The 15,523-nt window shown below is 36.0% G+C and overlaps 1 protein-coding gene across 3 annotated transcripts in view; it reads right to left on the bottom strand.

The window, feature by feature from the left end:
• micall1a (MICAL-like 1a) overlaps positions 1–15,523 on the bottom strand; it is a 118,899-nt gene that overhangs the window by 58,614 nt on the left and 44,762 nt on the right. For 2 of the 3 annotated variants that reach the window (XM_055213413.2, XM_073870905.1), the window contains exons 2-3: positions 11,374–11,422; positions 3,166–3,307 (exon numbers count right to left, since the gene is read on the bottom strand). In XM_055213413.2, the coding sequence (XP_055069388.2) occupies positions 3,166–3,307; positions 11,374–11,422 (191 nt within the window). The remainder of the gene's footprint in view (positions 1–3,165; positions 3,308–11,373; positions 11,423–15,523) is intronic. The other variant, XM_055213415.2, reaches the window with a different exon arrangement.

Genomic DNA, 15,523 nt, shown 5'->3' with positions numbered 1-15,523 from the left:
TTATATGCTCATTTAAACTATATATAGTTAAATAAAATAATGCATGTTACCAGCAATACATCAATTACAACCTTACTAGTGATTGTATTTACTAGCTGTTGACCACCTTCAAAAGTGCATAACTCACATGTAAAAATCATTAAACAATTCTGTAACTGTAACTTTTACTCTGAGTAAATTTAAAATTACTTACTTTTTACTTTTACTTGAGTAGATTTTTAGAGCAGTAACTTTACTTTTACTTAAGTAAAATATTATTAAAGTAACTTTACTTTTACTTGAGTACAATATTTTATTACTTTTTCCAACTCTGGTCATGCGGATTTCGCTCCCCCCATGACGTATTAAGGGGATCTTATTATAATGATACCGCCCCTTCATCTGCACTATCCAACCATGAAGAGAGGGCGAGAGACGGAGAGAAAGAATGACTGACAGCACGACGCGTTTGTATTTCCTCAAACACAAACAGTAGCCTACAATCTTATAACTTGAAGTTTTAAAGGTCTTTCTTAAGGTTGAAGATGAGGATTAATTACCTTAGTGCAAGACAGAGTGAGAGAGCGCGAGTGAGCGACGGTTCACTTTCATCAATACAAGTATGTTGTTTAATATGTTTCTCTGAAGTTGATATGAATGAACACGAGGATTAATGCACTCCACGAGACAGAGTGAGAGAACAACGCGTATTCATTATCATACACAATAAGCATAAATATGTTGTTTAATGTTTCTCTGAAGTTTCAAATGAATACGAGGAGTTACAAGACAGAGAGTGAGAGACTGACAGAAACGCGAATATCTTCAATATGTGTACACAATAAACTTAAACATGTCATTTGATCTGTTTCTCTAAAGTTAAAGCATTAAACACGTTGTTTTATTGCAGATCATTTAAATGTGCTTGTGTGATTTGCTCAAAAAGTAAACTTCTGAGTGTTTGTGGAAGTGTATTTATTTGTAACATGCTGAAAATCATTGTGCCTGTTTAAAACACGGGCGGCATGAGACCTAAAAGTCTTTATTTTAATCCCACAATGTTCCCCATCTGCTGATGAACATGTATTTCGTAGGCTATGCATAAAACAAATGATTGACTTTTTAAACTGGTTCAAATATATAATGCTTAACATCGCTTACCATAACATCGCTTACCATCTTCTTTCGTAAGAGAATCTCCCTCGATTCTCTGTCATGTCTACAGCGCGAGCGCTTGAGACTCCGCCCACCTGAGCAGCTCATTTGGATTTAAAGGGATACACACAAAAACGGTGCATTTTTGCTTAGACCCATAAAGTGCCTATTTTAACATGCCACAATAAATTACCTATATGGTATTTTGAGCTAAAACTTCATATAATGTACTCTGGGGACATCAAATATTTATTTAATATCTTAAAAACGTCTTGTGGAATGTCCCCTTTAAAGAAAGAGCTGATTGGATTAAACAATGAGTTGCTGGGTCGTGGGTCAAGTAACGCAACAACACTGATGAGAAGAGCAACATCAGTTCGGCTTCAAATGTATGGTGATTTTGTCAGACGATGTCTTGTTTTTAGCAGCAGTTAAAGAAAGAGCTGATTGGATTAAACAATGAGTTGCTGGGTCGTGGGTCATTACTGGGTTGTGTTTAGTCACTATTTTATAGACAACAAACCAAGCCTTGAACCGGTTCACGGAATGAAAACGAAAACCAGAAACTTTTTAAAAATATATGTTCCAGAACGGAACCGTTTATTGAAAATAATGGTAACCGGTTAATACCGTTATTTTTTCTGTTCTTTGACAAGATTTCTGTGTAATTTGACCAGGTTAAGTTCACTTCCAGTCGTCGCTGACTCATCTGAGAAATGAGAAGCTTGCCACCAGCAAGTAGCCTCAAGCCCAAGTCTCTAATGCTCAAAAATAAGAGGTAAATATTGTAGGCTACCCAAGTATCTCAAGATGTTTGTTTTAATACTAATTAGTGGTGTAACGGATCGCAGTTGATCCGTGATCCGTACAGATCATGACCTACACTTCGGCTCGCATGCGATATGCGGATTAATATGTGATTTGCACGTGTTTCAAAGGCTTGCGAATGTTAACAAGTGATTTTAAACAATTTAACCACAAAAAGGCGCTAAAGTGAACAATTTTCTGTACGCACAGATGCACATGCAGTTGAATGTGTCCACTCCAACTCCAATCAAAGGTAATTATCCCTATGCCCTTCAAAGATCAGAACTCTTGATGTATAAACTTGAGAGAGAATTGCGCTACTGTGTCTCATACTGTAGTCCATTAAAATACATTTGGCGAATAAAGCACTGAAACACAACGTAATTTTCACTTTATGTGGAGTGACTGTTTATGCTGCATCTTCTTCCTGAAGCGCAGTTTGGAATTCGTCCTCAGTCTGTGTGTGCGCGCGCGTGTTTAAGTGCACTCAAGAAATGTATGCATGTCAGAATTACAGTTATGCCGCTTACATAATGTAGCCTTTTTTAATGTTTGATGACAAGACAGAGAATTAAGGAAAATTATGTAGACTAATAATTTAAGTGTCCTTATGTCCTGATGATCAGCCCACTTATTTATATGTCCCACAGCTGACATGGAACGTTATTAACCGGTTCAGGAACTTTATTTTTTTGTTCTAACCGGTTCAGGAACGTCAACTCTAGGGTTGAATCGAAGACCGGAAACGTTAAAATACTGTTTCTGTTCGGAATGAACCAATTGGGAAAAAATTCTGGTTCATAGCCCTGCAACAGACCAGATAATATCTAAAAATAGCATTCATTTGTGTTAAAATGCAATATAATGTGACAAATCAAAGAGTAAAACACGATGCAATGACGTCATATATATATGCTAATCGACATGTGACGTCATCACTGCCACAGTATCTCACAGTCTCTGGTTGTTTAAAAGCAAAGGGTCTGTTCTTTAATTTGATATTGATATAATGTGTGTTTATATAGTGTTTATATATTTAAAGAAAAACATTTTCTGGAAGGCATTCAACTTTTGTATAAATCATAAAAAATGCTGGCGCTGGCTGGCAACTTGTTTTTTAAATGCTGGGGGAAAAGAGTTAATAACACAAGGTGATCTTATGTGATCTGAGCTACATGTCTTGGAAACATGGTATGATCTTTGTTTGCGATTTTCAACACTTACCATGATATTTGTTGGTGAAGAAGTTGTAATACTGAGAGACATAGGTAATAATACTTAATCTGTCAGGCACGCTCATGGACACCATGTCTTCTGGATCCAGCAGGGCTGGAATATTCAACTCATGCTCCGCAACTTCAAATGCCTTTAAAAAAAAAGTGTCATATCACAAAAGAGAAGAAACATGCAAAACAGCATACTAAAACCCAATTTTACTACATAACAGTTTTAATGCAATTATACAGCTTTATTATTACAATTATAAAACGGTACCACAGTTCTAACAAAAGTTAATACTTCTGTCTGATAAATGTTCAAAGATTAAGAGACTTCTCTACTTTTTTATGCTGTCAAATGTATGCTAAAATTTTTCATTTCAACCCTGTAAAAGCTAAGGCAAGCAGTTTGAAGCATCCAGCCATAGCAACTTAGCTTTAAAAACAACATGACAGGCTGTGTTCTTGTTTTATATCATTTTGTATTTGTGTTACTAAAATAAAATGTTAAAACATTTTAGGGTTAAAAACAAAATCATTGCATCCAAACCTTAAAATCATTGGTAAAACTAATAGATTTGGCACACACAAAGTCAAAAACAATATCAATATATGTTAAACTTTTTCTTTTTTTATTGTTTGATTGACATTTAATTGACATTTTCCCTAACAGTTATTCAAACATTTACTTAAGACATAACTGATTATATCTATATCAAAACAGATATTTTAACAAATATTAAACAGATATGAACTGTAATTCTGTCTATGTAGGCATATATTGGGGTTGTGTACCTGTGTGTATCTATGAAAAGAAATTAGACTCAATATTATTAACAAATACATGCACAGTTATCTGTGAACTGGATGCATGTTACAAATGTATTTTACTATCCACAAACAAATGTCTTTAGATTTGAATATGTGAAATTCAGAATTTGAATGAACGTGTATCGATTTGTACAAATGTACAAATACACATGTTTTATTGTGTATTCAAATATCATAATTCGCGCGTGCAAAAAGGGAGATGTGCATTTGTGGATCAGGTGACACGCGTGCATTAATCCCGTTCTGTTCATTTGTATATTGAGACTTTCATTTCGCTGTTTAAAGCATTTTATGAGCCAAATACAAACAACTATCAATGAATGAACTAAAAAGATGTCTTTGATTTTGTGTCTGCGAATTTTAATATTTACGTGAATGTGCATCGATTTGTACAAACAGAGACATATTTTTGAATTCAGTTGGCATATTTCGTATCATTATTTCACAATTTGTGCACGCAAAAAAGAGGATCCGCATTTGTGGATCAGGCGACGCGCCTGCATTAATCCTGTTCTGTTCATACGAGTTTTGAGACTTAAGTTGCGTGGTTTGCATTGAAACATCCACGAGCACAGATGTGCTATGAAAACAGTCAACACTAGGTGTCAGTCTAACGGAGTTTCACATGGCGGTGAATTCTGTGTTTCCCTTTAGTCTGGTGTTTTAATAGCATTACGTTTATTATCTATATATATTAAATGTTTTAATGGCTTGGCTACTGAGATGTGTTTGTGTGCATGTATGTAATGTATCTTTATTGTCCTTTAATGGTAAGTCAATTATTTTTACAGTATAATTCACTTCATTTTAAAAAGTAATACTTTCATGTATTAAACTATACCATTTATTAAATATTTCATAATTTTCCAATTTTCTATTATTTCTTTTTACCTTATATATATAGCCTACGTGTTTGTTCTACAATTATTTTGTTACATGCATACAAATTAATATGCCCCAGCCTGTTTATATATAAATAACACTTAACATCATGGGTTTGTGCTATATTTATTAAGAATGTCCACATAATAATTATTAAAACAATTTTATTAAAACAGGTTATAAAAAAATACCAAAATAGAAAACTGGGGAAAGTATGAAATATTTAATAAACTGTATTATAGAATACGTTAAATTATTATTATTATTTTTTGTATAAACCATTCAAATCTTTAGTCTTTATAAATATATAAAAACATACTGTGATAAAAACGCAACACTAAAGGGAAGAGAACAGACTTTGACAGAACACCAGAAATCAGTTGCTTTGCTTAGGACCTATGCTGTTATCCCCAACGCCAAACAATGTATAATCTGATATAGGAGTCCAAATTTAATTAAGATCCTAGATCAGATTATACGTTATTTAAGGTTATGTGAATAACAGCCTATATTTAAGCACTTATAGAATATTGTATTAACAAAGTACTTATACAGACTTTGAAGTGCTGAACTGCTGATCGATTCATAAGTTATGAACGAAAACATGATTTATAAACGTACATAATTAGTAAAAATGAATATCTTGTGTTCAACCATCCATATGTTTTAATCTCTCTTATCTAAATATGCAACGTTAGTTATTAGCATTAGCTTCCGGAGGCTTTTGCGTCCAGAGTTTGCTTTATCCAGCTAACGCTAAGTCTTACACAGATATTAATACCACTTACTGCATACGGACACAAAAACAAATATTAATATTAATTACATATTATGTAATTGCACGACTATATTTTTACATTGGAATTTCTAAGTGTTGATACTGCTTAAATATTACTCAATATGTGAAGAATTAATCCTGTAATGGCACTTATGTAAATGTTTATGTATTCAAACAATATCCAGTTGAAGAAATTTGAATGTATGTTTATTCACATAGCAGATGCCTTTTATTCAAATCCATTTACAAATGAAAAAACATTTAAGGGCAGTTTCCTGGACAGGGATTATCTTAAACCAGGATTAGGCCTTAGTTTAATTAGGAAATATAACAAGGTTTAACAAACATGCCTTACTAAAAACGTTACTTGTGTGCATTTTGAGGCAAAACAAAGGGCACTGATGTATTTTAAGATATGTCAGCGCAAGTTGTTTTAAGTTTTGACAGCTCTTACATTTATTTTAGTCTAGGACTAGTCTAATCCCTGTCCGGGAAACCGCCCCAAAATGTTTTGTCCAAAGGCCCATGTAATGTTTAGTAAGACACTAATTATACAACACTTGTTTATCATTTTGTATCTCAGTAACTTGTATTTATTTCTCAGATAATTCTTCACTAGAGGTTACATTGAAGTCAGGCAATGACAGGAAGGATGGCTGGGGATTCCAAGATCTGATAAAAAAAAGTTACATGAAGATACTTGGACTACTCATGGGACTAAAGAGCTGTAAGCAGAATAATTTGGAGTACAGTTTTCAAATAGAAGGATGTTGGCCACCTCAGCAAATGACTTTTATTAGACAGAAATCTTTCTTTTGAAACCCATATCTCACATCACAAAAGCAGCCTTCTTCCAGCAGAACATATCAACCGTCTCCGATGTGAAGAACCTTGTTCATGCATTTATGACATCTAGATTAGATTACTGGGTGGTTGTCCTGCATCCTTAATTATTAGGCTACAATTAGTGCAAAATCCCAGCTGCTAGAGTTCTGACAAGGTCACGCAAGTTCATAATACCCCAAATTTAGCATCTCTACAATAGTTACCAGTTAAATTCTGTATCGATTACAAAATATTGCTACTCACTTATAAAGTCCCAAATGGTTTAGCTCCTACAGACAGAACTTCTAGTATGCTACAAACAATCATGCTCCATAATATCTCAAAACTCCAGACTTTTAGTAGTTCCTAGGATAGCAAAATCTACCAAAGCAGGGCAAGCTTTTTTCCACCTATGGAAACTCTGGAACAGCCTTACTGACACTGTTCAGACACTCTCTCCCAGTTTAAATCTAGCCTAAAGACACCTCTTCAGTGTGCATAAACATAATTTCATCCTGTAACTTTGCATTAAGTTAAAATAACTTTTTTTTTTAATTATCCTTAACCTAAAAAGCTCTAAACAGCAGCTATGGTAATTTTCTCTATTTGCTTTTTTTTTAAACTTCAGATTACACCAGCTCCAGTCTGGATCCTGTCTCTATCAGATGACCCTTCACATAAGGAAAGTTGACATCGGCCATCACAAGGACTTCCAAACTGTTAAAAGCGCTATACAAATAAATGTGAACAAAATTGAATTGTTTGAAGTCAACAGCAGAGATGAGGATGCCACAATGCATCCTCTCCACAACAGATCTTGCATTACAAAGTGATATTGACATCTTTCTTGGCCTCTCTGATTACAATCCTCCCATTCATTCCTGCAACACAAGAAGCACAAATTACTTTTATGTCACAAATCACAGTTTGTCATTAAAGTCTGGTCTACTTGCTACTTTTAAAAGATCTTCATATCAAAATTTCTTTAATACTGGATTTTATTAATTAATTTTGTTTAGTTACCAATATATTTATTTACATTTACACATTTTTCATATTCATTCCTTTTATCCTAAACTATTTTGCTTGTTGTTTCATTACTGCAGATTATTTATGTTGGGTGACGCATTGTCTTCATAAGTAGATATAGGTATATCAGTGGTCTCCTCTGGCTAAAGATTTTTGATAATGTCATAAGACAAAGTAATATTTTATAAAATATGTTACAAGACGAGTCAGACAGACCATTGACAGTGCAGCTAAGATTATTCAATAAACCATTTTTATTTTATTCTTTATCATTTTGTCCTCTGCCTGATGCTCTCATCTCTGTACCTTGTGGTTAAGTAAAAGCATTAACTCACCTCAGAGTTTTCTATCTTTGAGCAATGGACAAAGTAATTTTCCTGACTAAAAGAGAGGTCTAGTAAAACTAAGAACTAGTGAACTGGACTTGCTTCTTGTATCTGTTTAATCTAACATTTTTGGCATAGTCATATTTGGATCAATGTCATTAAATGCCCGCATGATCTTACTCTATTATATGTCATAGCTGCTATGCTAGAATTAATTGTATAATTTATCAAAAAAAGAAATACTAATTTAGTAGTCAATTACGCAAAAATATTCAGCCTGCAACAACAGCAAACTTGCGGCACATCATGAGTAAATTTTATGTCCGTATGCAGTAAGTGATTAACTTACTAATAAAAGCGTGGTATTAATATCTGTGTAAAAATTAGCGTTAGCTGAATAAAGCAAACTCTGGACGCACTAGCCTCCGGAAGCTAATGCTAATAACTAACGTTGCATATTTAGATAAGAGAGATTAAAACATATGGATGGTTAAAGACAAGATATTCATTTTTATACACATTCCACAGAGTTTATGACATTAAATGATCTTTCGTACCTTACAAACAATGCCGCTCTCCATAGCACAGCATCTCTCTCCTCGGTGGCAGACTTCCGTGGTGGGCGTGGCCAAATGGTGACAGTAGTAGGGATGGCTGACGCGAAACAGTCGTTCCGAAGCTTTGCGAGACCCCGAAGCATAGATATAAAGGCTAGATGGCTCGTCCGCGCTGCTGGCCAATTGAGTGCAACGTCCGCATTTTGGCGGCCATCTTAGGACAGGGCGCTCGCTCACTCGTAGCATTGAGTTTTAATGATGCAGGTACTTTTAAATGACCATAACTTGCTTAATTTTTTACCGATTTTCAAACGGTTTGGTTTGTTATAAACGTCAAAGATGTACCTATGACACTGCATACCTATACTAAAAATAAAAAATAAATTCATGAAACATGTTAAAGCATCCAGAATTATAGCCACGTTAATAACATTGTAAAAACCCAAACCGTTTGAAAATCGGTAGAAAATTGAGCAAGTTATGGTCATTTAAAAGTACCTGCACCATTAAACTCAATGCTACGAGTGAGCGAGCGCCCTGTCCTAAGATGGCCGCCAGGTGATGCCGTTAGGGACTCCGCCTTGAGCCATCTAGCCTTTATACATATCTATGCCCCGAAGCGCAGATGGGTCGAAACACTGATCCGAAGCGCGATTCAAAACACCCATGTCACGTGACTATGACCAAATGAAGCCTCGAAGTGTTTCACCAAGTGTTTCATCAGGTGTGGTCTGCCGAATCAGCGTTTGATTTGCACGGTCGGGAACAGACAACACAATCGCACATCTGTATAAAAGTGAAATAAACGCATATTGACCTTGTGGGTTTTTGTAAGAGGAGTTTTTTAAAGGCTGGAGAAATTATCTGTAAAAAAAGAAGTAGGCTAATTCCTTCCACACACAGCAGATATTTATATGTGACATGGTGGCTTGATATATTTTATTAATTCCTTATTGTTTATGTGGTATTTATCTCTATTCAATTTATTTATTAAATAGACCAGCTTATAGTTATTGACAATGGTGAGCCTAAAAGCTCATGTAGTTGTAAAACAGATGTTAAAACAACAACAAATATGTAACTTCATTGTGAAGATGGAAATAGTAACGCGTTTCCAGGGATTCGATCCAAAAGGGCTGGTTATACTCGCGCTTTGGTCCGCAACGCAAGCCTCCGCGGATCGCGCGCGCGTCTCACCAAACGGACGAGGCGTTTATAGTTAACGCGCTTGCCGTTGCACTATTTTTTTAACCACCAGGCGGCGACGCGAGCAATAAAGTCAAAAACAAACACAAAGAAGAGGATAGAAGAAGTCGTCCGCTGGAACAACCCTACTGCTTTTAACATTAGAGTTTGATATATATAAATATGACTACATGAATTAAACAACAATCTTTTAAATATGTCTTTATTAAACATTATCATTTCATTAACGTTTTTACTAAACAAACAGTACAGACATCTTAAGGTTTATATTTTATTCCTCATCCAGTGGTTCATTCAATACAAATATAAGCCAAACATTCTGATTCATGTAAAATAATTCGTGTTTTAAACTGCAAAGTTTCCATACTTTACTTCCAGAGTGTCAGATAAATATATACATTGTTTTGCTTGGATTTATCAAAGAGATACGTCACAGGCTTGCCTGCTCGGACAGAATCGCCTCGAGTTCGGTCATTTTCGGATGCGGAGCCACGCGGAAAGTTACAAAAAATGCCGTGCACAGCGCCACGCGAAATGGGGTCTCGCGCACCCAACGCGCGCGACCGCCCACTCCGCGTTGACGTCATTTTTGCCGCGCGCACCAACGCGCCCTTGCGGACGCGGCGACCATAAACTAGGCTTAAGTGTTTTTTGCATGAGAGTCGAGTACACTATCCACTCTCCCATCTGATCACTTGTGTTAATCAATCAACATGTGGGATACAATTTGTCAGCGCTCGTCTAAAACCTTGTCAAGGTTGCTCTATGGTAATACGTGCGAATGACCACTAGGTGTCACTGTGGAGGCGGTTCTGAACCATGTTTCGAAGCCTCGACACAATTGATTCAACTGTTTCAGTGTTTCACAAAGCCTCGCTCTGCCCATCACTAGACAGTAGTGGCCAATAGCCAATAGAAACGGGTCTTTCACTGAGACGCTTGGAACTTGCATCCAAAACTTTTTGACTCAAAAGCAAAGATTTTTGATCCGCAAACAAAAACAGCATAGCAGAGAACAAAATGTAGCGACACGCGATGAAATTACTCAAAGAAAAATTCATATTGCTAAAAATTTGGTTAACAATTCCTGTATTTTGTAACTAAAATAATTTTAAGATAACATTTTTTAAATGCGAATTACATTTTTTTACAACAATTTAATAGTTTTGCTCTCAAATACTGTATGTTTGATTAAATAATTTAGACACAAAATTCAGCCCATACCTTCTTATACAGTTTACTCCGAAGGACAAGAATATTTGTTTTCGATTTCACTTACATCATTTAAAAGTAGACATTTCAAGCATTATGTAGACATTTATCTTTTGTTTGTATGACAGGTATTCGTTAAGTTACAGGTAATTTCTCTGATGTGTTTCTGAAAAACTTTACTGAGGGAGGGAGAACAGAACGTGCATCATGTTTATTTTCTTAATTTTGCGAAAAGCACAACATACAGTTTTTATTGGGAGTGGACACAAAAAAAAAAACTAGACACTGTAACATTTTAAATGATGTATAGATCATATCTGTATGCCCAAAATCAGCAGTAATAAAAGTCTCTTTGCGGAGTGATTGAAAAATAAAGAGTTTGTGGTGTGCGCCGCAGTCGACCCCAAAGAGTTAAATTGTGCCACCCCTCTTTGAGCCTGGCCCCCATGAAAAATTGTCTAGACCCGCCCCTGGTTACATAAGCCCTTTGGGGCCTTTGGAAGATAAATCGGGCTGCTGTGTTCTGAACCAGTTGGAGTGGTTTGATGCTCTGTAGGTGTAATACTCACTAGCCGATTGTTCTCGTAGACATTTTCTTTGGAAAGAGAGTCAAAATCTCTAAAAAAAAAAAAAAAAAAAAAAACCATGGTTAGCAACAACAGAATTTAGGTTAATTTATATAACAAGTTTTTTTTCTAAAATAATGTTTATTACTCATACTTTAAAGGTGGGGTGCACAAATTTTGAAAAACGTTTTGGAAAAGGGAGTCGGGCCGAGTACCAAAACACACTTGTAGCCAATCAGCAGTAAGAGGCATGTCTACTAACTGACATCATTGCCTGGGTTTGCGAATTTGTGGGTCGGGTCTATCAAATGAAGATCGAGATTCTATTAGGGTAGGGGCGTGTTTGTTAAGGTGATTTTAAATGTCAACATTGGCTTTCAGAGATCATGCATCCCACCTTTAAATGAATATTAGTTGTGGACATAGCAATGTTCTATTACCATGTTTTAAAATAATCAGAGAACAGCAACAAAAGAATATTACAACTAAAAGTTAAGGGTTAGAGTTAGAATTACTAACCAACCCTTGGCTATGTATACTGTGTTAGACTTGATGAGACTATTTCCAGTGCACTCATGTATTGCTGTGCTTGTGTTGCTTTCAATTAAAGAGTCACATAAAGGGGGCAAAAAAGAAAAGAAAAAAAAGTACAAAATTAAGATGAATGCTCCGGCAGCTGTGTAAGACAGCGGCCCTGACAGGGAAGCCAATCCAGGACATCATGAAAACTATAATGTCCCTGAAAAGTGGACTTTATAAAAATTGATGGTTATAAAAAATTGAAGGGGAGTAACACATGTCTAACACTGACAACAACGTCAATAGACTAATATCCAAAGTGAGCATGTTGGAAACTCTTTTAAACAAAGTGGAAGATTTAGAATGTAGAAGCCGACAGAACAATGTAAGATGGCTGGGTCTACCGGAGAAAACAGAGGGCCAAGACATGATTACATTTCTGGAGAATAGGATACCAGAGGCTCTAGGAATGTTATCGCGGGAGACTTTGCTAATTGAGCAGGCTCACAGAATTGGCACAAAAATAACGACTCACATGCCTGAGGACACAGCTTATGAAGTTTTTGAATTTCAAAAGACAGGGAGCGAGTATTAAAGGAAGCCGGACTCACAGGGAATGTTCTCTACAATAACGAACAAGTCCGATTTCACCCAGACCTCTCTACTGGTGTACACAAGATGCAACGCGACTATGACGACATGTGAAAACGTTGTGAGATAAGGGGATTCATAAGCACAGAATCATCTTTCCAACATCTCATACAGACACACAGGGAGAGATCCTACACTCCGGCGGAAGCAGACAAATTTGTCCAATCTCTTTAAAGAAACAAGATGAACTTACAGATGGAAGAGGCTACTCAATTTGGATAACACAACGGCAAGTAAAATTGGCCCACACAACATACACTGCAAAAAATAATTTTCAAGAAAAAAATTCTTAGTTTTTTTGTCTTGTTTTCGGTAAAAAATATCTAAAAATTCTTAAATTAAGATATTTTTCTTGGCGAGCAAAGTGACCCAAGAAAATAAGTCTAGTTTTTGGACCAAGAGTGTTAAATTTGGGTGGTTTTGTGCATAAAACAAGCAAAAAATCTGCCAATGGGGTAAGCAAAAAAATCTTGAACATTTTTCTGAAACACTAAATGCAAGAAAAATTCAAGAAAAATTTGCTTACCCCATTGGCAGATTTTTTTGCTTCTTTTATGCACAAAATCACTTAAATTTAAAAATTTTGGTGTAAAAACTAGACTTATTTTCCTGGGTCATTTTGCTCATCAAGAAAAAGCATCTTATTTTAAGAATGTTTAGATATTTTACTGAAAACAAGACAAAAATACTAAGATTTTTTTTCTTAATAATAATGTTTTGCAGTGTATAATTACAAATACCACCCATCTTTGCATGCCTTTAAATATGTATAGCAATAGCAACTCCAATTCCATTAAAGCACTAAACCCAATTAATAGCAGATAGAAAAGAGTGAGAGTTGACACAACAAACACTTCTAGAACGTGTTATTTGTTAGTTTAGTTTAGTTTAGTTTAGTTTAGTTTAGTTTAGTTTAGTTTAGTTTAGTTTAGTTTAGTTTAGTTTAGTTTAGTTTAGTTTAGTTTAGTTTAGTTTAGTTTAGTAATCCACACTTATGAATCCTAAAACAAGCTTCATGCAATTGGCAAAATTTGCCATTGAAGTGGCGACTTTTTACAGAATACAAGTGCTGCTTACAGTAATATTGAAAACTGATTATTACTTGCAGTACTTACAGGAAAGTATTCACTACATTCACTGAACTAAACTAGTGTGATTACAGTAAGATATTTTTTACATTATCTGTCAAGTGTGTTGTTATATACAATAAACATACCTTTTTCTGTAAGCAGATCTCCTGGATTGTTTGATTTTGCTTTGAAGAGAAATGATACGTTTTGAAACTATTTTATTGCAGCTTTGTCACCATAATTTTGTGTTTTTGTGATAATTTTGTGTTTATCAAGGGTTATCAATCTAAACTTGTGTTTTGAAAGCAGTTCTGCTTACCGCAGGGACTACACTCACTTCTCCCTCGTCTCTCTCCCTCTCCTCACTGACACTTTGCGTGCTGGTGCTGCCAGTGCCACCACCACCGCCATCATCACCAGCGACGCGAGTGGAAGGTTGACATTTGTGTTATTTTAACACATTTTGCAGCGTCTGCCTGAAGAGCCTGTTTCTTTTTGTTGCGCAGTTTTTCTGCGCCTCCCTTGCATTTTTCTCCATCTCTCTCTCTCTGTTTTGACACGTGAACTGACCGACGATGCACGCTTGCTTGCACAGAGACCAAAGCGGTGATTGGGCCAGCTTAATGTCATTCAAAAAAAATAACCAATGGGCTGCTGCTGAGTGGGCCGGTCTAGCTAGGGAAATAAAAGGACAATGACTGGGCTGGGCAGTCATTGGGCCAGCGTAATGTCGTTTAAAAGAAAATAACCAATGGGCTGCTGCTTAAATGTCAGTTGGCCCTCTGTCTAGAAAAAAAAAACGCTAACTGGGCTGCTCAGACAAAGATAGTATAAGATGGATTGGCCCAAAATGTACGTCGGCCCACCGGGAAACTGCCCGGTGTGCCAGATGGCCAGTCCGCCCCTGCACACTTTGGAGGACATTAAGGGACATTCAACCCATAACACTATTTTTACGGCCTATAGTTGTAGTATTTGATTTATTTGATGTTTTTGTCCACTCTTCAGAACAAACCCCAGGTATGTCAATTTGTTATATCCCTAAACGTTTCAACACAAATAATTCTCTATTGGTTATGTTTACAAATGTTTCATAGTTCATTACAATAAATTAAACTTTATTGGTTGGTTAGCATTTGATAATAGCAGAGAGTAATAAAGAGAAAAAAGTCACAGATCTTTGTAATGTGTAAGCATACGTTTTCTAAGATTGTTATTTATGTCGGCACTAATGACACCAGACTCCGCCAGTCGGAGATCACCAAAGATAAAGAGTTAAAAAGTTAAAGAGGTGTGTGAAATTGCAAAAACAATGTCAGACAATGTAATATGCTCTGGTCCCCTCCCTGCCAAATGGGGTGATGAGACGTATAGTAGATTAGTGTCACTTCATGGCTGGATGTCAAAGTTGTGCCCACAGCATAACAGGGTTTATAGACAATTGGAAGCATTTTGGAGGACATGGCCTCCATCCGTCCCGGGAAGGAAGTGCTACACTCTCTAGAAATCTGACCAATAGTCAGACTTGTAAACCCAGTAAAGACTAAACAACAGTTTAACCACTGAGAGAGTTAAAAATAAAATGGTAAACTAAAATATTCTGGGGCTTTTTAAAGGTGAAGGAAACTATTCAGGAAAAAAAGCTTCATTGCACTGACCACTGACATCTGGACTAGCCTTGCAACAAAGGCATACCTTGGTGTCACCTATCACTTCATCACTGAGGATTGGAAAATGAAGAGTCTCTTGATGAACAGCACAATTGTGTCAACATAGCGACATGGCTTGAAGAGGTTGTCACAAACTTCAACATTTCTGTAGACAACATTGAAGCAGTTGTTCATGACAATGGATCAAATGTTGTGGCTACACTGAAATGGCTGGCAGAGAAACAAAATTGGGTCTCCGTTCGC

This window comes from Misgurnus anguillicaudatus, chromosome 8, assembly GCF_027580225.2.
Source record: "Misgurnus anguillicaudatus chromosome 8, ASM2758022v2, whole genome shotgun sequence".
In the NCBI taxonomy this organism is placed as follows: Eukaryota; Metazoa; Chordata; class Actinopteri; order Cypriniformes; family Cobitidae; genus Misgurnus; species Misgurnus anguillicaudatus.
Note: the sequence above shows the minus strand (reverse complement) of the source record. Positions and strands in the feature narration are given on the sequence as shown.